The sequence below is a fragment of the Balaenoptera physalus genome, assembly GCF_965194825.1.
Source record: "Balaenoptera physalus genome assembly, chromosome: X".
Taxonomy (NCBI): domain Eukaryota; kingdom Metazoa; phylum Chordata; class Mammalia; order Artiodactyla; family Balaenopteridae; genus Balaenoptera; species Balaenoptera physalus.
Genome location: NC_138903.1, coordinates 29503788 through 29527078, shown reverse-complemented (window position 1 = coordinate 29527078; position 23291 = coordinate 29503788). Strand labels below are relative to the sequence as shown.

Here is a 23291-nt window from a genome sequence, read left to right as displayed (position 1 = left end):
AGGTAGTCTTAGCAGATCTAAATGTGGTCTGGCAGGCAATAAGAGGTATATAAGCCACTCATATTTTTCTTTATGAACGAGGTTATTTTTTATAGCTCTTTATACTTGGTGTGTCCTTAAGGAAAAAAATATCAAATGTCTTGGCCTCTGTCTATAAATCGGCTGTCACCATAAAGAGATGATATTAAACTTATGCTCCAAATGAGTACAGAAGGCAGATTTTTTTTTTTTACATGCTGTCTCTTCACCTGTTTTACTGCTAAGGTATAATTTTTAGCAAAACTGTTAGGCCAATGAGAATACATCTATATATTAAATTACTGATCAGATTATTTTTATGGACTAAGATTTTTGACATGTTTAATTTTAATGAAAAGTAGATAAAGTTACTGTAGGTAAAGAGTATCAATAAAATGTTACTAACTTCTGAATTTTCTTTAAAATGATAGAGTTAATGAACTTAGAATTAGCTGAGTTCTAATAGTGAACTTCCTTTTTGGCATATAAAAATACTTAAAATAATTTTTACTTCTCTTCTCCCTACACTGTTCATACATAAACTGCAGAACCTAGTACCTGTAGAAGTAGTCTCTATCGGCTGGATTTGTTTGCTCAACTCCCATTTACTCCTTCACTTATTAATTATAGTTGTCTTGTTCAGTTGCTAGAGGGGCAACTGTGAGATTAAATTGACGTAAAAGAAGAAATTGGCAGTGGTAAAGTAAAGGCAGTAAATGTAAATTATTCTTCAACATGTTTGGTAACAAGAAACGGTAATTGTGTGATGGAACGGAGGTGGTAACTAATACTAGGGTGGTAATCATTTTGCAATTTATAAATGTGTCAAATCAACACCTCATACACCTTAAACTTACACCATGTTATGTGTCAAATATATGTCAATAAAGCAGGAAAAAAAAAGAATTAGCATGTGTTTGATAATGAAAAAAATATGTTTGATGATGAAAAAAGAGAGAGAAGGGCCAGTATCACAAGTAATAGGATAGAGGTAATTTTATACCTCATTGACTGTCAGGGCAGTGAAGATTTAAGCCTGTTTGTAATCTGGGGGAAGGTCCAATAGAGATATGTACTTAATATGTAAGAGCAAGGTCTTACAGGAGAGGATACGTGAGCAAAAATGGAAGGACGAACTTCGGGAGTGAAAAAAGAGAATTGAGATAATATGAAGATAATTTCAGGTGAAGATTAGGAAGACTGAGAAAATTTACTCATGAGAGACTCCATACCTGAGAGGGAGCTAACTCTTCTTTAGGATGTCTTAGGTTGGTGGCATGAAGAAGTGGGGGTGGGAGAATAGAGGACCAGTGCCTTTGAGAAAGTGAGAGTGGAAAGCATTTGGAATAGGAGCTCTTCTGTCGTAGAGAGGAATTCAAAATAAGCAGAAGTGTTAACGAACGATACAGCAGACTCAGTAGTAGTCAGTAAAACAGTTTGCAGTGGAAACAGTCAGTTATGTACCTTTCTCCCATAGTTTCCAGCAAAATAATCATCTTATTCTCAACCATACGCATACAATCATGTGGACAATCAAAAGAAAAGGGACTTTGATTTCCATTATCTTCAGTTAATGTATCCAATATCTCTAGGATGTATTTGATTATATCCCGAAACAACTAAGAGAATGGTCTTTGGAGTCTTATCTTCCAATTATACTCATATTTGGAAGTCATTCATTTGGTATTCATATTTCCTCCACTAGTATGTCACTGTGTCCTGGTGCATCTAATTTGAATTTCATGTTTTTTAAAAAATTTATTTCTTGAACTTATCCAATTTTGTTTGGATTCTTATTTCAACCTTATAGCTATTGGCCATTTTCCCCAAATTATTGTAATCAGGATCAGCTACTTAATTTTTAGGGCCAGTACAAGAGGAAATGCAGGTTCCTTGTTCAAAAATTAAGAATTTCAGGAGAATGACAGCAAAACATGAAACCAAGCTTGAGTTCTTACAAGCATGGAGTACTGCATGATTGCACAGGCTGCCAGCCCATGATGCCAGCCCCAATTGTTATTTTATATATTTGGTTAATTTTACACCTAAATTGGTTTTGAATATATGCAGGAGTTACAGAACTTAGACTCATTTCTACAGAACATCATTATTTAAAAAGATTTCAGTGAAGATGATCGAGCAATGCTAACTGCTTTAATATTTTGAAAGGTAGAATTTTAATCTAATTCTTAGAGTGTTAACTATGGATGTAGTTTCTAGGATTACATTTTTCACATTTTAAATTTGATGCTTTCTTTCCTTACTTTGGAAGAAAGGATATTGGATATCTTGAATTTTGACTTTCCTAGGTAAATGCGCTGTGTTAAAACTGTTATCTTTATGTAAAAAATGCACCACAAGCAGACTGTTATGCCAAACATCTGTGTTCAAGGTGACTTTCTTTTTGAGCTGAGTGGTGGACTATGCAACTTGCTCTCATAATAATTTTAATTGAATAATTGGTCAAGAGTGATTAGATTTTGAAGGAAAAACTCACCTGTGTAATATTTACACACAGATAATAAAGCCAATAGCCCAGCCCTCTTTAATGTAAGAAAAATAGACAAGACAGTATTTTAAAAATGTTTTAAATTAGAAAAGAGTTTTGCTCCTCTATCTGCTCTATCTTCTTGTGTAATATAAGAAATATGTATATATTTGTCTCTGCCCCTGGTTCTTGACACATAGCTCCTAAAACCCTTGTAAATAGGGATGGTAGGAAGAACATTTGTTCTGATATTTAATCTTTGACCTCAGTTCCTGACACAGAAATCCTAAGACCTTTGTAATTTCCTACGTGATAGGAGCATCTGACACTGAACTCCTTGGAATTTACTGGGTGATAGGAATATCTTTTGTTCTAATGAGGTGGCTCTTGGTGGGCTCCTAGATGGGGGCTGGTTACCGGAGAGACCAAGCCAAAATTAGAAGCTTGGATCTTTCATGCCTGCCCCCCATTCTCTGGAGAGGGGAGAGGGACTGGAAATGGAGTTGATAATTGATGACACATATGTGATAAAGCCCCCATTAAAAATCCCAATAGTATGGAGTTCAGAAAGCTTCCAGGTTTGTGAACACATCAACACTGGGAGGGTGACATGCTCCAGCTTCACAGAGACAGAAGCTCTTGTGCTTGGGACACTTCCAGACATTGCCCTATATACCTCTTCAGAGGTTCATCTGAATCCTTTCTTTTCCTTCTAGCTTTATTGAGACATAATTGACCCACAGTTTAAGGTGTACTGCATAATGATTTGACTTACATGCATCATGAAATGATAATCACAACAATATGTTTAGTGAACCTCCATCATCTCATATAGATACAAAATTAAAGAAACAAAAAAAATTTCCTTGTGATGAGAACTCTTAGGCTTTATTCTCTTAACAACTTCCATATATAGCATACAACAGTGTTAATTATATTTATCATATTGTACATTATGTCCCTAGTACTTATTTATCTTATCCTTGTGAGTTTGTACCTTTTGACTACCTTTATCCAATTCCTCCTCCTCCAACCCCCTACCTCTGGTAGCCACAAATCTGATCTCTTTTGATATGAGTTTGTTTTTGAAGTATAATTGATCTACAGCACTGTGTTAGTGCCTGTTACACAACATAGTGATCCGATATTTCTGTACATTTCTTTTCTTTTGTAGGGATTTTTACATTTTTAAAGAAATTTATTGACGTATAGTTGATTTACAGTGTGTTTAATTTCTGCTGTACAGCATAGTGACTCAGTTATACATATGTATAACTTCTTCATATTCTTTTCCATTATGGTTTATTACAGGATATTCAATATAGTTCCCTGTGCTATACAGTAGGACCTTGTTGTTTATCCATCCTATATATAGTAGTTTGCATCTGCTAATCCCAAACTCCCAATCTATACACTTCAAAATGGTCACCACAATAAGTCTAGTTATATGTCTCCACACAAAGATATTACATAGTTATTGACTATATTCCCCACACTGTACATTTCATACCAGTGACTCATTTATTTTGTAACTGGAAGTTTGTACCTCTAAATCTCCCTCACCTATTTCTTTCCACTTCTAAACCCCTCCCCTGCTGTATCTTCTTTTGTTATCTGAAAAATGTTATCTTTCTTTTCCTACCATCAGTTATGTGAGTTACCTTGATCCTTGTGTTTAATAATATTTTAAGATTCATCTTGTATTTTGAGTTTAATTACCCTCTGTTTGTTAGATACAGAAACTGAAATATTATATAACTTTCACAAGAACAAAGGACAATGGTAAATGTGTTTGATTCTTATTTTAATGATCAAGAATCATAGATATTTATTTTTTATTTTTGTAAGTAGTAATTGCATCATTATCTTTAAATATAATTTACCCTACTTTAGTAAATAGTGTTTCCTGGGTCATTTGCATTGAAATTTCTGAAATGTTTATATAAGACAGTAGTTAAATTTTTCTTCTCTGTGTTTATACCAAATAAAGCATATTAGCTTTTTTGGTCTAGACACAAAGGGATACACCAACACACATACACACATGTATAGTTTGTGTATATATTTATATATGCATGTATATAGACATATTTATACTTGCATTTATTTTTATACCTAATTAAATGTAAGTATTGTATATTCACACTAGAAAAATTGTTTTTGCTTTGGTAGAGCATTAAAATCTTTACGAATGATGGTGAATACAAATATTTATTTATTTATTTTTGTAATAACTTTTTTTTAAACGTCTTTATTGGAGTATAATTGCTTTACAATGGTGTGTTAGTTTCTGCTTTATAACAAAATGAATCAGCTATACATATACATATATCCCCATATCTCCTCCCTCTTGCGTCTCCCTCACACCCTCCCAATCCCATCCCTCTAGGTGGTCACAAAGCACCGAGCTGATCTCCCTGTGCTATGCGGCTGTTTCCCAGTAGCTATCTGTTTTACATTTGTTAGTATATATAAGTCCATGCCACTCTCTCACTTCACCCCAGCTTACCCTTCCCCCTCCCCTTGTCCTCAAGTCCATTCTCTAAGTCTGCGTCTTTATTCCTGTCCTGACCCTAGGTTCTTCAGAATCATTTTTTTTTTACATTCCATATAAATGTGTTAGCATATGGTATTTGTTTTTCTCTCTCTGACTTACATCACTCTGCATGACAGTCTCTAGGTCCATCCACCTCACTACAAATAACTCAATTTCGTTTCTTTTTATGGCTGAGTAATATTCCATTGTATATATGTGCCACATCTTCTTTATCCATTCATCAGTTGATGGACACTTAGGTTGCTTCCATGTCCTGGCTATTGCAAATAGAGCTGCAATGAACATTGTGATACGTGACTCTTTTGGAGTCATGGTTTTCTCAGGGTCTATGCCCAGTAGTGGGATTGCTGGGTTGTATGGTAGTTCTATTTTTAGTTTTTTAAGGAACCTCCATACTGTTCTCTATAGTGGCTGTATCAATTTATATCCCCACCAACAGTGCAAGAGGGTTCCCTTTTCTCCACACCCTCTCCAGCATTTATTCTTTGTAGACTTTTTGATGATGGCCATTCTGACTGGTGTGAGATGATACCTCATTGTAGTTTTGATTTGCATTTCTCTAATGATTAATGATGTTGAGCATCCTTTCATGTTTTTGTTGGCAATCTGTATATCTTCTTTGGAGAAATGTCTATTTAGGTCTTCTGCCCATTTTTGGATTAGCTTGTTTGTTTTTTTGATATTGAGCTGCATGAACTGCTTGTAAATTTTAGAGATGTCTTTTCTCCATTGTATATTCTTGCCTCCTTTATCAAAAATAAGGTGACCATATGTATGTGTGTTTATATCTGGGCTTTCTATTATGTTCCATTGATCTATATTTCTGTTTCTGTGCCAGTACCATACTGTCTTGGTTACTGTAGCTTTGTAGTATAGTCTGAAGTCAGGGAGCCTGATTCCTCCAGCTCTGTTTTTCTTTCCCAAGATTGCTTTGGCTATTCGGGGCCTTTTGTGTTTCCATACAAATTGTGAAATTTTTCATTCTAGTTCTCTGAAAATTGCCATTGGTAGTTTGATAGGGATTGCATTGAATCTGTAGATTGCTTTGGGTAGTATAGTCATTTTCACAATGTTGATTCTTCCAATCCAAGAACATGGTATATCTCTCCATCTGTTTGTATCGTCTTTAATTTCTTTCATCAGTGTCTTATACTTTTCTGCATACAGGTCTTTTGTCTCCTTAGGTAGGTTTATTCCTAGGTATTTTATTCTTTTTGTTGCAGTGGTAAATGGGAGTGTTTCCTTAATTTCTCTTTCAGATTTTTCATCTTTAATGTATAGGAATGCAAGAGATTTCTGTGCAATAATTTTGTATCCTGCTACTTTACCAATTTCACTGATTGGCTCTAGTAGTTTTCTGGTGGCATCTTTAGGATTCTCTATGTATAGTATCATGTCATCTGCAAACAGTGACAGTTTTACTTCTTCTTTTCCAATTTGTATTCCTTTTATTTCTTTTTCTTCTCTGATTGCTGTGGCTAAAACTTCCAAAACTATGTTGAAATGATAGTGCTGAGGGTGGGCAACCTTGTCTTGTTCCTGCTCTTAGTGGAAATGGTTTCAGTTTTTGACCATTGAGAACGAAGTTGGGTGTGGGTTTGTCATATATGGCCCTTATTTTGTTGAGATAAGTTCCCTCTATGCCTACTTTCTGGAGGGTTTTTATCATAAATGGGTGTTGAATTTTGTCAAAAGTTTTTCCTGCATCTATTGAGATGATCATATGGTTTTTCTCCTTCAATTTGTTAATATGATGTATCACATTGATTGGTTTGCATATATTGAAGAATCCTTGCATTCCTGGGATAAACCCCACTTGATCATGGTGTATGATCCTTTTAATGTGCTGTTGGATTCTGTTTGCTAGTATTTTATTGAGGATTTTTGCATTTATGTTCATCAGTGATACTGGCCTGCAGTTTTCTTTCTTTGTGACATCTTTGTCTGGTTTTGGTATCAGGGTGATGGTGGCCTCGTAGAATGAGTTTGGGAGTGTTCCTCCCTCTGCTATATTTTGGAAGAGTTTGAGAAGGATAGGTGTTAGCTCTTCTCTAAATGTTTGATAGAATTCACCTGTGAAGCCATCTGGTCCTGGGTTTTTGTTTGTTGGAAGATTTTTAATCACAGTTACAATTTCAGTGCTTGTGATTTGTCTGTTCATATTTTCTATATCTTCCTGGTTCAGTCTGGAAAAGTTGTACATTTGTAAGAATTTGTCCATTTCTTCCGGGTTGTCCATTTTATTGGCATAGAGTTGCTTGTAGTAATCTCTCATGATCCTTTGTATTTCTGCAGTGTCAGTTGTTACTTCTCCTTTTTCATTTCTAATTCTATTGATCTGAGTCTTCTCGTTTTTTTTCTTGATGAGTCTGAGTAATGCTTTATCAATTTTGTTTATCTTCTCAAAGAACCAGCTTTTAGTTTTATTGATCTTTGCTATCATTTCCTTCGTTTCTTTTTCATTTATTTCTGATCTGATCTTTATGATTTCTTTCCTTCTGCTCACTTTGGGGTTTTTTTTTGTTCTTCTTTCTCTAATTGCTTTAGCTGTAAGGTTAGGTTGTTAATTTGAGGTGTTTCTTGTTTCTTAAGGTAGGATTGTATTGCTATAAACTTCCCTCTTAGAACTGCTTTTGCTGCATCCCATAGGTTTTGGGTCATCGTGTTTTCATTGTCATTTGTTTCTAGGTATTTTTTGATTTCCTGTTTGATGTCTTCAGTGATCTCTTGGCTGTTAAGTAGTGTATTGTTTAACCTCCATGTGTTTGTATATTTTACAGATTTTTTTCCTGTAATTGATATCTCGTCTCATAGCATTGTGGTTGGAAAAGATACTTGATACGATTTCAATTTTCTTAAATTTACCAAGGCTTGATTTGTGACCCAAGATATGATCTATCCTGGAGAATGTTCCATGGGCACTTGAGAAGAATGTGTATTCTGTTGTTTTTGGATGGAATGTCCTATAAATATCAATTAAGTCCATCTTGTTTAATGTAACATTTGAAGCTTGTGTTTCCTTTTTTTCATTTTGGATGATCTGTCCATTGGTGAAAGTGGGGTGTTAAAGTCCCCTACTATGCTTGTGTTACTGTCGATTTCCCCTTTTATGGCTGTTAGTATTTGCTTTATGTATTGAAGTGCTCCTATGTTGGGTGCATAAATATTTACAATTGTTATATCTTCTTCTTGGATCGATCCCTTGATCATTATGTGGTGTCCTTCTTTGTCTCTTGTAATAGTCTTTATTTTAAAGTCTATTTTGTCTGATATGAGAATTGCTACTCCAGCTTTCTTTTGATTTCCATTTGCATGGAATATCTTTTTCCATCCCCTCACTTTCAGTCTGTATGTGTCCCTAGGTCTGAAGTGGGTCTCTTGTAGACAGCATATATACGGGTCTTGTTTTTGTATCCATTCAGCCAGTCTGTGTCTTTTGGTTGGAACATTTAATCCATTTACATTTAAGGTAATTATTGATATTTATGTTCCTATTACCATTTTCTTAATTGTTTTGGGTTTGTTATTGTAGGTCTTTTCCTTGTTTTGTGTTTCCTGCCTAGAGAAGTTCCTTTAGCATTTGTTGTAAAGCTGGTTTGGTGGTGCCAAATTCTCTTAGCTTTTGCTTGTCTGTAAAGGTTTTAATTTCTCCTTTGAATCTGAATGAGATCCTTGCTGGGTAGAGTGATGTTGGTTGTAGGTTTTTCTCCTTCATCACTTTAAACATGTCCTGCCACTCCCTTCTGGCTTGCAGAGTTTCTGCTGAAAGAACAGCTGTTAACCTTATGGGGATTCCCTTGTGTGTTATTTGTTGTTTTTCACTTGCTGCTTTTAATATGTTTTCTTTGTATTTAATTTTTGATAGTTTGATTAATATGTGTCTTGGCATGTTTCTCCTTGGATTTATCCTTTATGGGACTCTCTGTGCTTCCTGGAGTTGATTAACTCTTTCCTTTCCCATATTAGGGAAGCTTTCAACTATAATCTCTTCAGATATTTTCTCAGTCCCTTTCTTTTTATCTTCTTATTCTGGGACCCCTATAATTCGAATGTTGGTGCTTTTAATGTTTTCCCAGAGGTCTCTGAGACTGTCCTCTGTTCTTTTCATTCTTTTTTCCTTATTCTGCTCTGCAGTAGTTATTTCCACTATTTTATCTTCCAGGTCACATATCCGTTCTTCTGCCTCAGTTTTTCTGCTATTGATCCCTTCTAGAGAATTTTTAATTTCATTTATTGTGTTGTTCATCATTGTTTGTTTCCTCTTTAGTTCTTCTAGGTCCTTGTTAAACATTTCTTGTATTTTCTCTATTCTATTTCCAAGATTTTGGATCATCTTTACTATCGTTATTCTGAATTCTTTTTCAGGTAGACTGCCTATTTCCTCTTCATTTGTTAGGTCTGTTGGGTTTTTGCCTTGCTCCTTCATCTGCTGTGTGTTTTTCTGTCTTCTCATTTTGCTTAACTTACTGTGTTTGGGGTCTCCTTTTCACAGGCTGCAGGGTCGTAGTTTCCGTTGTTTTTGGTATCTGTCCCCAGTGGGTAAGGTTGGTTCAGTGGGTTGTGTAGGCTTCCTGGTGGATGGGACTGGTGCCTTTGTCCTGGTGGATGAGGCTGGATCTTGTCTTTCTGGTGGGCAGGTCCACGTCTGGTGGTGTGTTTTGGGGTGTCTGTGGCCTTATTATGATTTTAGGCAACCTCTCTGCTAATGTATGGGGTTGTGTTCCTGACTTGCTAGTTGTTTGGCATAGGGTGTCCAGCACTGTAGGTTGCTGGTCGTTGAGTGAAGCTTGGTCTTGGCGTTGAGATGGAGATCTCTGGGAGATTTTCGCCGTTTGATATTATGTGGAGCTGGGAGGTCTCTTGTGGACCAGTGTCCTGAACTTGGCTCTCCCACCTCAGAGGCAAAACCCTGACGCCTGGATGGAGCACCAAGAGCCTTTCATCCACACGGCTCAGAATAAAAGGGAGAAAAAATAGAAATAAATAAATAAAATAAAATAAAGTAAAATAAAATAAAATTATTAAAATAAAAAATAATTAGGAGGAAAATTTTAAAAAGTCAAAAACAAAAACAAAAACGGACAGACAGAACCGTAGGACAAATGGTAAAAGCAAAGCTATACAGACAAAATCACCTAGAGAAGCATACACATACACACTCACAAAAAGAGAAAAAGGGAAAAATATATATATATCTTTGCTCCCAAAATCCACCTCCTCAGTTTGGGATGATTCGTTGTCTATGCAGGTATTCCACAGATGCAGGTACATCAAGTTGATTGTGGAGATTTAATCCGCTGCTCCTGAGGCTGCTGGGAGAGATTTCCCTTTCTCTTCTTTGTTCGCACAGCTCCTGGGGTTCAGCTTTGGATTTGTCCCCGCCTGTGCGGGTCGGTCACCTGAGGGCCTCCAGTTCTCGCTCAGACAGGACAGGGTTAAAGGAGCAACTGATTAGGGGGCTCTGGCTCAGTCAGGCCGGGGGGAGGGAGGGGTGTGGAATGCGGGGCGAGCCTGCGGCGGCAGAGGCCAGCATGACGTTGCAATAGCCTGAGGCGCACCGTGTGTTCTCCCCCATAAGTTGTCCCTGGATCACCGGAGCCTGGCAGTGGCGGGCTGCACAGGCTCCGGGTAGGGGAGATGTGGAGAGTGACCTGTGTTTGCACACAGGCTTCTTGGTGGCTGCAGCAGCGGCCTTAGCGTCTCATGCCCATCTCTGGAGCTCGTTTAGGCGGTGCTCTGAATCCCCTTTCCTCAAGCACCCAGAAACAATGGTCTCTTGCCTCTTAGGCAGCTCCAGACTTTTTCCCGGACTCCCTCCCGGCTAGCTGTGGTGCACTAGCCCCCTTCAGGCTGTGTTCACACCGCCAACCCCAGTCCTCTCCCTGGGATCCGACCGAAGCCCGAGCCTCAGCTCCCAGCCCCCACCCACCCCGGTGGGTGAGCAGACAAGCCTCTCGGGCTGGTGAGTGCTGGTCGGCACCGGTCCTCTGTGCGGGAGTCTCTCCGCTTTGCCCTCCACACCCCTGTGGCTGCGTTCTCCTCCGTGGCTCCGAAGCTTCCCCCCTCCACCACCCTCCGTCTCCGCCCGCGAAGGGGCTTCCTAGTGTGTGGAAACCTTTCCTCCCTCACGGCTCCCTCCCACTGGTGCAGGTCCCGTCCCTATTCTTTTGTCTCTGTTTTTTCTGTTTTCTTTTGCCCTACCCAAGTACGTGGGGAGTTTCTTGCCTTTTGGGAGGTCTGAGGTCTTCTGCCAGCGTTCAGTAGGTGTTCTGTAGGAGTTGTTCCACATGTAGATGTATTTCTGATGTATTTGTGGGGAGGAAGGTGATCTCTACGTCTTACTCTTCCGCCATCTTGAAGGTCTCCCGAATACGAATATTTTTTTAGGAGTTTCTTGTCTTCACATTTCTTATAATTTAGTGGTTGAACTCCTACCTCTAAAGTTAGAATAGCAAAAGGGAAAGTTAATATATAAATGAAAAACATCTGATATTAAGACCTAAAGACTAATCACTTGCAATTATTAAATTAGTAGTCTAGATTGGTAAAGTAGCCTTTTAGAAATGAATTTGTGGATAACAAAATTTTTTTTTAAATTTGTTCCCTGTGTACATTTTCATAAAAATTCTTGGAGTTTTTCTCTTTCTTAAAGTGAGACTTTTGAAGTTAGACTTGTCTATGACTTTTACTTCTGTCCGTCATAGCTTACAACTAATGTTTAATTCCTATAACCTAAAATATGATTCTCAAGGTAATATTCATCTGTCTTGTCCATCTTACTTTTCCACTCTAGATTCTTTTTAAACCGATTTTCTTGTCAAGCTACATATATTCTTAGGGTTGAATGATCAGAACTGTTCTTTAATATTCAGGCAAATTGTCACTAAAATTGCTTGGTGCTAGTAAAAATTACTTTCATCTTTTTAAAAGAAAGAAATGGGCGAAGGAACAGTAAACAACTTTTCTTTGCATTGTATTCTAGTATCTTAGAGCCATCCATGTATGGAATGAGGAATACAAATATTTTTCAAATTCATCAAGGTATTTTTTAAGTCATAGAATACGCATATTCATTAGGGAGTTTCCATTGAGAGTATCAAATAAAATTCAAGAAGTGCTTTATTGCCTCTGCCTTAACAACTTTATATTGTTTTCTGATCTGCGTCGAGAAGTGGCCAATTCCATGGTACTTTGTCCTTCCCGCTTCTTTGTTGTGAGCCCAATTAATTGCATTTCTCTGTTATTATTTAATTCTTATTTAAGGCAACTTTTCTTTCAAACTTCACTCTTGATAATTCTTCTCAAATCTGGCTAGTCATCAAAATCACACAGATGGAAGGGTTACAGGAACTTTAGTCTATATGTTATTCCCTTCTGACTCCCTTTGAATTTCTAATTTAGTAGAATTTGATTGAGCCTGAGAACTGTAGTTTGAAAAGTTCCTCTGGGTTCTGATGATTATTCAGGTTTGGAGCTCTGGCCTTGACCTTTACCTGAGCATGAATTGTTTTAAGGCAGTCCGCTTTGCTAATGTGCCCTGTGTCTCAGAATCATTCCAAGAGTGGACCATTAACTTTATTACATCCATCCACTGCTCTTTAGAGCTGAGTGATCTCTTTATTCCAGAGATGAAGCTCATTTTCAACTCCTGAACCATTAAACCAAGCAGGGATAACAGTGGTTCTCCTTCAAGGCCACAGTCCTGTGCTGGAGTAGAATGAGCACTTTCTAGGAAATCATGCCAAACTTTTGATGGCATATAAAGGGCATTGCTATATTCCCCAATATGCTACCTCTTTTTCCCTCCTGGACCACATTTTAGATGGAACAGACATCCCCTGTGGGACCAGTTTGAAAGACACTAAGCCATTCTGCATGGCTGTGGTAACCATTGGCTGTAACTTAATTTTCAGCTGTATCTGACTTAGGACAAATGCAACAACCCTACAAGTGCGGGCCTACCAACTGAGAGCTGGTTGATCCTCTCCCACTCCAAACAACTGCAGCACAGTGGATTTCACCTACAGATGATGAGAAGATACCACTGAGGGGAGGAGATAGAGGAGGAAGCTGGAAACAGTTTATGTCTATTTCATCCAGCTTAATATCTCACAAGAGCATTCAGTGACAGACAACCCTGGTCTCTAACAAGGAATTAAGTGTAATATACCACTTTGCCAGTATTTATCTGTTCCCCATGCCTATATCAACACACATGAGTCTTCTTTCTGCGCTCTCAGCCTACTGCTCAATAAGTTTACAGCCTATTTGGCAAGTAAAAGCAAAAGCAGCTGTTTTCTGCATCTTGTTCCTGCTGTTTAAGGTGCGCATCCCAGCCAAATGAATCATATCAGAGCCAAAGACCCTGGGAGGAGTTCCTTGCTACAAATCTGTATCCTTTTCTATCTCATCTACTTGAAGAACAGAAGATTTGCAAGCCTTGTAATAATCTTCAGACACAATAGTGCAGCTATTTACTGAGCTGTACCTGAGGTATTCTTTAGTAAAGTGTGGGTAAGTGGTGTGGCAGGTAGCCATAAACACACTTTTTCTTGCACTTTTTGACTTCAGAACCACGGCAATCATCTGAAGTATTTGTGATCAATAAGTATTGTCAATCTTCATGCATATGGAAAGGCTGAAAAAGGATCAGTCATCCCAGACATCCCAGGAGAGAGAGGTATTTTTCCAGTTTCTCAGATACCACATCTAGTTGGCACCAATCTGAGTATAATTTAACCCTACTGGTGATTGACCTTAGAGGTCAACAGAGTCTAGAGCATTTTATTTCAAGGGAAGCTGAACACTGGCTTCAGACTATGATGGGCCTACATCACAGTAAAAGAGATCCAGCAGAGATCACTAATGTACATCAGAAAAGCATCATTTCTGGTTATTGAGGCTATATTTGAGACTACTGCCTGAAGACTGAAAACTGTTTTACTCATAGCCAAACCTTGTGGCCATCCTTAGCTGCTCTGTAAACGGGGCTGTGAAGGATGTACTTCCCACACATCATGTGAAGTCCCGGAGACCAGAAACACTGTGTGCAGGCTTTATCCTGAAAGTCTGAATTCCTGAGTGGAGAGTCTGACTAACCCCAAGAGGTCTTCCACTCTGAGGTTGCTGTCACATGACTGTGTCCCAGGGAAATCACAGCCCTTATCTGAGGAATACCAAGTTGCCAGTTCATTTACATGGCAATAACAAGTTGATACAACTGCCAATCTATCTGCAGTTGGTCTCAGTAGGTTCTCCCTCACTAGAGGCCTTCAGCATTGGCGTAATTACCTCCCCACCTGAGCTTGGAAGCACGACCTACAGTTTTTCTAATTGGGACACCTTGCCTCCCCCTACCTATACGTGCATTAGGGGAGAGTTGCTGCATTTGTAGCTTTCTGGGACAACAACAGAAGCAATTGCCAGAAATCAACTAAGTTTTTCAGTGGCTACATTCCTACTTTTGTTTCTGATTGCCACTCATTGCTTCATTCTACAACTTGATTTTACTGCAAGATTTGGATTTTTACTCTGATATACACTCTATGTTAGTGGTCCCCATCATTTTTGGCACCAGGGACCAGTTTCGTGGAAGATAATTTTTCCGGGGCAGAGGCGGGGATATGGTTCAGGCAGTAATGTGAGCGATGGGGAGCGGCAGATGAAGCTGTGCTCGCTCACCCACTGCTCACCTCCTGCTGTGCGGCCTGGTTCCTAACAGGCCATGGGTCTGTGGCCTGGGGGTTGGGGACCCTTGCTCTATATGTTACTCAAACTTGTGGTCTTAATCCTGACCCAGCTTATCCCTAGACTCTGATTCTGTCTCATTCTGTATCAGGAGAAATTTTCTATGATATTTTAATTATTTACAGTATCCATAAATTATTAATTGCCTAAAGTCTAGAGCAGTATTATGAGCACATGTACAATCAGAGAGCACGTTGGCATTGGTTCAGAGAAGCTTTACTGACCAGGGGGGCTTCTGAAGTTACCTTGAAAAGACTGGGGTTAGATGAACTCTGTAGATTCCTGCTAGATTTACTGTATTATACTTCCATCACTTTCTTTTTGAAGCTGAAATAATACATCAGTTTGCTCCTGTCAGGGCAGAAGACCAATTTCATTTGTCTACCCATGAAGATGAATGGATGCAGCAAAAATCCAGAAATGTCTTAGATATATTACTGTACAGCTCATTGACCATTCTATCAATGCTTGACTTGAAAGTCATGGCTGTCTGATGTCAAGTTCCATTGATAAAGTGATTCCTAAACATTACTTTCAAGTATGCTTCCCTCAGAGGTCACAGAAGAACTTCGGTGACCTGCAAAGACCTAAAACAGGTGAAGTTCCAATTAACCATGACACCAGTGGTTTTAACGTTTATAACCTTTTCCTGTAAAGGAAATTATAGGGAGCTCCATGCACATGGTTTGGGGGTTTTCCTGACCAGTGGGGTTAAACCAAGTGACATTAACAAAAATAAATCTAGAAGGCCCTTGTAAATAATGTAATATTCTTTTATATTTAAAGACTCTGTATACAAACACATGTGCACATCTATGTAATTATTTATAGCCTACATCCCTCTCAAGCACATTAACAACTATGCCACAAAAAGCAATTGTGCCAGAACCTCTTATGAGTTAAAACTAAAGTGGGTTAAAGCAACAGTTTTTATTTATTTGGTCTTTCTTGTCCAAGGAACACTGTGTAGGCCCTTGTTTCTTTAGGAAAAAGTAGGACATACTAACTTGAAAACAAGAAAAAGCAACAAAGTGAAGCTTTTGATGGTTGCTGGGACTGTGAACAGTTGTAAATTCTCTTCCCTGCTGTAAATTATCTTCTCCCTCTCCTTTTCTTTTAATCTCCATTGAATTCCCTTTTCAAAATATTAGCTTGATTCTTCTTGAAAAATATTTCCTCAGCCTGCTAAAAGCACCCCTAACCACGCAGAAATGTTATATGCAACTTTGTGGAGATCTATTATTTTTCTTCTACCATACAAAATCTTGAGAAATGAAATGCTCATCTCTCATCAACCCCAAAGAAGTCCAAGTCTACGGTGAGGCCCAGGGTGTTCCTTACATTTCAGCTTCTTTGAGGATGTTCTCCTGCCAGTTCTGAACAACTAAAAGTTGGGAGAACCAGTTTCTGAGGCAAATAGAACATTCCTAGGTTTTAAAATAATTTCTGACATTTTCATGGCATCCCTTCTTAAAGACCTTCAAATTATGCTTCAGAAATTTTAATTGTTCACTGAAATTATCTGTTAGTAAACAAAGTGTTGCATTTGATAGTAGCAATAATCCACACATGGAACATCAGTAGATGGATATAAAACATGTGTAATTTGCTGGCCTTTGTATAAGACAAAGACATTGACATATCTATTTTAAGTCTTCTAATCATGCTGTTCTACTATAATTCTCAGTGTTTCAGATGTAGTTCCCAGGCCCTTCATTATCTGTCTCTTCATGCCTTCCATAAACCATTTCCTGTCTTGCACCAAACCACATTCTCGCTGTTCCTCATAGCCATCTTTTTCCTCTGCCTCTACCTCAGTTTACCAAGTGCTGAATTTATGGACTGTGTCAGTAGTTTGCTGCATAGTTTGAACCAGATAGGACACAAACATGAAATGGTTTTGCTTCAAGCAGATCATTTATTCATTGTTCTTACTGGCATCCTGAGTAGATTCCATTCCTTTCTGGTCTCTGTGACACGAAAAATGTTAAATTAAGTTTAGTTCAGCTTAAAATTTCAATCTCATATTCAGTTTAATGTTGTTTCCAGTTTAAGCTTAAACCATGCCCAAGTGAACTGCACTGGTAGAGAAGAATGATCAGTTTCCAGCATCTTCCCTTACCCCACCTGGGTGACATTATTCTACATTGGCCTGAGAAGTAGGAATGAAGGAAAGTGAGCAAATGTCTCCTCTTAAGTAGCATTTTATGGTGTTCATGTATTATATGTAATAAGGACACAAACATTTGCTTTCTTTGGGGTGCAAGTGTGGGCTTTTAAGAGGTCTTACAGAAGCTCTTCTGTTTTCCCATTTTTTTTAACAAGAAAAACATGCTCTGTAATGTCTTCAAGCATCTTTATCCTGGAGTACTCTTGCTCCATATGCAGTGCTCCTGTTAGACAGCTCAAACATAGCTGCCTCCTTCAGTGTCCAGTTGACCTACGGAAATGTTTTTGCCACACCAAGCATTGGGAAGTACAAGATGCCTCTTCTCTTTACTATGCCATCATTTCAGATCCTTTTTTAAGCCCTCAGTAGTCATAGAAAGCAAATAAAGCATTCAGCTGCATAAGCAGAGTCCAAGTTGGTAATTAGAAGTCATCCTATCTACTTTGTACCCCCAGACTCTATAAATGGTGGTCTTGGAGTGCCCCTCATTTGCTTGGGGCAGAACGGTTGAAGTACCACTGTTAATACCTCCTTGGGGACTGAACAGAAGAAACCATCACACTGTCTCCCTGGGCCACGGATTCACTGTGACTATGATTCTCTCCTAAATTTTCAGAGAGGTTTAGAATAAGTGAGGCTGGTGGAGTAATGATGGAAAGGCCAGTTTTCTACCTCTTTTGTAAACCCTTTTGAGATAAGTCTTATTTCCATCTCTTAGAATGAGAGAAACTTAGTACTTATTGTTTACAGTTGAAGACTATAGCGAGAATTCTAAAGTAACAGAGTCCAACACGTTCATGACCATAATAGTGGAGCTTCAGAATAGCTCATAAGTTAGAGTCAGGACAGGAGGAAACAGCTAATCAAAAGTGCTCTCAAACCCAGCAACGTAATTCAGTCAAATTGAGTATTCTTTTTTTTTTAATTGAAGTATAGTTGATTTACAGTGTTGTGTTAGTTTCTGCTGTACAGTAAAGTGATTCAGTTATACATATATATATACATATATTCTTTTTCATTTTCTTTTCCGTTATGGTTTATCACAGGATATTGAATATAGTTCCCTGTGCTATACAGTAGGACCTTGTTGTTTATCTATTTTACATATAGTAGTTCATATCTGCTAATCCCAAGCTCCTAATTTATCCCTTCCCCACCCCTTTTCCCCTTTGGTTACCAAAAGTTTGTTTTCTATGTCTGTGATTCTGTTTCTGTTTCATAAATAAGTTCATCTGTGTCATATTTAGATTCTACATATAAGTGATATCATATGATATTTGTCTTTCTCTTTCTGATTTACTTCACTGAGTATGATAATCTCTGGGTACATCCATGTTGCTGTAAATGGCACAAATTGAGTGTTCTTATTACTTGGTACTTGAACAAATTACAACCTCTTCTTGGATGACAAAGAAAAACTGAAAGGAAATAGTTGCATTAAGTGCCTGGCCCATTGAACTTCAAATTCCAGATAATAGAACTTCTGGATCAGGACAGTCTGTGCAGTGCAGTGTGGCTGTAAATAATGCAGATTAGTGGCCTCTCTTGTGTCTCCATGTTAGTTCCTGAAGAGCCAGGGGAGTTGGATTTGGTTTTAGCACATCTCTTATAGGACTTCCACCCCCAGCCACTGTCCATGAGAAAATAGTTAATCCTTATTGTTTTACCTTGGGCAAGGTAGCAGCATTCAAAGTGGCAATTAATGCTGTCCCCCAAGTAGAAATGTCAAGTATGTATAGTTGTTTTCCTTTATATGCATCAGAATTTGGGACATAGGGTTTTTTTGCTTTTGTTTTTGTTTTTTTAGTTCATCTACTACAAAAATCACTCAAAGAAATGAGGTTTAATTTTAACATTGGCTAAAATGTTTCACTACTTAGGGAAAAGAAAACAAAACAATGTTGGAGATCAAAACATTTGACATATCCAGCTCTCATTGACACGTACTTATAAACAAAAAGATAAGTAAAATAAATAAGTGTATCATTTACTAAAAGATGATCATAAACCATATTATGATATTTTTGTAAAATCAGTCATCTGACATCTGTTCTTCTTTATTTCCTAGAAATATTAATGAATAGCATTTTTTAAACTCCTAGGTAATTTTTCTCAACTAAGAGCCTGAAGTCTTCTTCGTAACTTGAAACAGAACAGGCAAGAATCTATAATTTTTGAGAAAATCCCCACTCCAGACTTCGGAGAAGTCAAATGTCTCTCAAAATCCCAGCCCACTAAAAAGAATCCCTTTTTTGCCTTAGGGCCAAGGGTCAATTTTTCAATGTTAGGCCTGAATCTGTTGAGTAATTTGAAAAGAAAACCTGAGAGCACCCTGATGCCTGGCACATAGTTAGGCAATTGGAAATTACAATATAGTGTGATACATGCTGAGACAGAAATAAAAGGGCAAGAGAGAACACAGGGTGTCAGGGACAGCCACCTGGAGAGGGAGATGTCCACATTTCCAAGGTAGGACTCAAAGGATAAATGTAAATTAGCCAATAAAAGGAAGTTGGGCATGGGATTGTTCTAGGAAAAGGGAACAGCATGTTTAACACCAAGTGTAAAGAGGAACATAATGTATGCTGGGAAATGAAAAATAAATTTCTCTATAGCGCCAGCAAGTAGTAGAAGATACCGCAGGGACTGTGAAAGGACTTCGAGCCATATTGAGTACGGCTTTTATCCTAAGGAAAATAAGGAATCACTAGAAGATTAAAGCAGATAATTATTATGTTATTTTAGGAAGAACATACTGTAGCTTCTTTGTAGATGAGTAGTGGCAGGGCAGGATTCCAGCCAAGAGTCCTGTACCATGTTTGAGGCAAGAGATGCTAATGACCTCAAGTAGAGTAATGGTGGTGGTGGGGAGAGGGAGAAAAGGATGGAATCAAGAAATATTAGGAGGTAGAAGAAAGGATTGGTGATCGATGGACTCATTAATTGCAAAATGGTGAAGGATATGATAGAAGAAGAGGAAATATCCAAAATTATGGCTAATGAAGGCCATAATTGTAAATCACTGAGATAGGGAAAAAGATACAGAGAAAGAGAAAAAGCAAGTTGGGGAGGTGGGACAGTGGGTCCATATTTGGTTCTGTTGTTGTTTTGATGGCTGTGGGACACCCAAATGGAACTGTCAAGTATGACAATATATATGCAAGTGTAGAGATCAAAGGGGGAAATCTGGACTGGAGGTGCAGAGTTGAGAGTTGTGAGCATATGAGGTGTAATTGTAGCTAAGGGTATGGATAGAATGAGGAGAAAGAAAAGCCTAGGACAGAATCCTGAAGGTTTATGGTGTAGGTAGAAATACTGAGAATACCTTCCTTGCTCCTGCAGCATCGCAGGTCTCCCAGCTCCTTTTCCTTTGGTCCAGATGCTTTTAGCCTTGTTCTCACTTGAGTAACGCTGTGTTCCAAGTTGGCTTCATTAAAGGACATTGACATCTCCACTGTCTTTTAAACTTAAGAGCCAACATTTATATTCTTCATATAATATCTAATATTCTTTATATAATATAAAAAGCAGGATTCTTTTTAAAACCCTAATCATGGTCTGTGGGAAGGATAGTTCTTTTGTACCAGATAATCATGCCTACACATTGTATAATGAGGAAAAATCCTTGATTATGATGCATAACTTAAGGAATTCTCAATAAGTTGTCTGTCTCATTCCTTTTATAACCAGTCTTTTAAAGGTGAACAGATCCTTGAAGGGAGACTCTGCAATCTGTTCAGCATGCTATTTATACTTAAAAAGTGTTAAATTATCCTAATCATGCTTATAGTAACAATCAAGATTAATTGCAGCTATATTAGGGTTACTTATTATTTGTTCTACTTCAGCAGTAACACAAATCCAATTGCACAAGCAATTTCCATAATCCAAATTGTGAAAGAAAGTAGAGGCAAAAAAAAGGCCATGCATAACTGGTTGAAATAGTATTTCAAATAAATCCTTAACCAAATGGTTATCTAAAATTCTGTTTTTGAAAAGGAGCTGATTCTGAACAGATTGTATATGTGTCTCACTGGTAGAAGTGGATTATCTATCTTGAATTGGATTGTGATGACGATGACCCTATTCTAAGTAAACCAAATCTCTTGAACTATATAATGAGATCAGGAGGAACATTCGGCCTGAGAACAACAGATTGCAATGACGGAGATGATTTCACTAATGTTTTTCCCAGCCTCTTTCCTTGATGTACATAATACTGTGCTTTTGTCCTGCAGAGATTCCTGATCCTGCAGTTCTGTGTGCTAACTCTTTTTTCTTATTCTGATTTTCATTTTTTTAAGTAGAGCTGAATGAGTGGCAGGAAGCTGCGAAATCTATCTTATAAAAAGGTGATGGGGGAAGAATCTAGAATCTTCATTTGCTTTGCAGAAGGATTGCAGAAAAACTATCACCAGTAAATATTGAACTGATTCATTCCTGTTTCTTCTTTGTTTAGGCCGTGAGGAGGCAAAAGTTGCTTGAACAGAGTATCCAGTCTGCCCAGGAGATTGAAAAATCCTTACACTTAATTCAGGAGTCCCTCTCATCCATTGACAAGCAGGTGGCAGCTTATATTGCTGACAAAGCGGACGCAGCTCGAATGCCTCAGGAAGCCCAGGCAAGTAGAACCTGGAATGAGCTTCTTTTCTTTTGTTTTTATTATCTGAACAAGACATTAGTAACTTTCTAACTTAAAATTTATTCATCTAGTTGTACAAAGGGTTATTTGATCAACTGATTGGACTATTTGGAGGTAAGGGGAAAAAAGAGCTCTATATTAGTACTCTAAGATTTATTTTTGAACGTACATAATGGAGGACTTTGAAATAGAGACACTTAAAAGACCAGGGCAGTATCACACTGAAGTCTGCTGTTTATCAATATTTTCAAACTATACTTGAGCTAGAGGGAAACCGTAGGAATGTCAATTGTAAAGAAAATATTTTTGGTGGTAGTATTAAAAATGCAGCATCAAATATTTTATTATCAACTCATCTTTATCTTGGAATTAGAATTCATATGACCTATATTCTACATTTAATGTGTCGCAAGTAGTTAATAACAAGAAATTAGAGATATAAATTTGCATTTTATTACTAATACTAATATGTCTATACTCATATTTACTCACATACCTATACATTCAACACTATTCAATCTGAATTATGAAATGTGTTAAACTAACTTTTCTAGAATGAGAGTTAAAATAGGAATGAAAATAAATCTAAGTCAACTTTATACCGAGTAAATTTAGTCTATATCTAAATTAACTTTCACCTTGGGAAGTAATGCTGTATTTCTATTTTTAAATAACATTTACATGTATGTAAAATATCATAAGAATTATTTATTTAAATGTCTTTAGGATTTTCTGATAGTAAGGTACTATCAGATAGCTACTATATCTACAGTAATTATAGATAGCTACTTTTCACATCTTATGTACATAGTACGAACCCAATACCCAAGGATAAGTCAGACCGATACGATATAATGCAAAGATCATTAGAAGGTTATCTGTCCATCCCCAAGGCCCTCTCCCCACTAATTGGTGGAGATACCAGAATGTTTTCACTTCAAAATAAATTTGGGGGTAAAATACTGGATTTATAAGTTATGGTTATTGTGCCTTTACAGTGCAGTGAATCACAGTTAAATTGGTGCCCAAAGCATCAGTGTACACAATAGCATGGGTTAGTTTTCCATATTGTCTAAGTTTGTCCAAGAACGTCCTTGAGAATATGGGACAGAGTACAGATAGCTTTGATAGGCTGCAAAAGTCCAGAGTGATGGGGTTCCTCATTGACCATTGTCATAGGAGGTGAAGAAAGTGACGTTTGGGGAAGTTTTTGATGATGAAATCCTCATGACAGTCTTTTCACCAGGGCAGTATGTAACCTCCCCGGTATACACATTTCTTCAAACTAACATAGTGTAGTCAAGTTCTCTAGCATTATCTGTTTTGAAGACTGTTCCGATTTGAGTCACATACAAAGTATTTTAGGTAGGCTTTAGAAAAATGCATGGTAGGAATGGGAAATTTTTACTGAATTGAGAACGACATGATTATAAACTAAAGACAGAGTAGAACCGCTTATTTTTTAAAATTTAGTGACATGAATTTGGAGGAATATTTGATTAACGATTGCTCATAACTTGCTGAATGTAATTAAGGAAAAATTTGACCAGTATAAATATTAAACTCAGTTATTTGTACTGTAAAATATATAGAGTTACTTTTTCAAGCTGGTAGAATGAAACTATGAGTAGCAAATTTGAGATTGGCAAAAGCTCTTATTGTCTTAGGA

At 37.6% G+C, this 23291-nt stretch overlaps 1 protein-coding gene across 5 annotated transcripts in view; it reads left to right on the top strand.

Annotated features, from left to right (window-relative positions):
* Nucleotides 1-23291, top strand: part of DMD (dystrophin) — a 2259822-nt gene that overhangs the window by 1153438 nt on the left and 1083093 nt on the right. For all 5 annotated transcript variants that reach the window (XM_082446317.1, XM_082446321.1, XM_082446320.1 and 2 more), the window contains one exon: nucleotides 21440-21601. In XM_082446317.1, the coding sequence (XP_082302443.1) occupies nucleotides 21440-21601 (162 nt within the window). The remainder of the gene's footprint in view (nucleotides 1-21439; nucleotides 21602-23291) is intronic.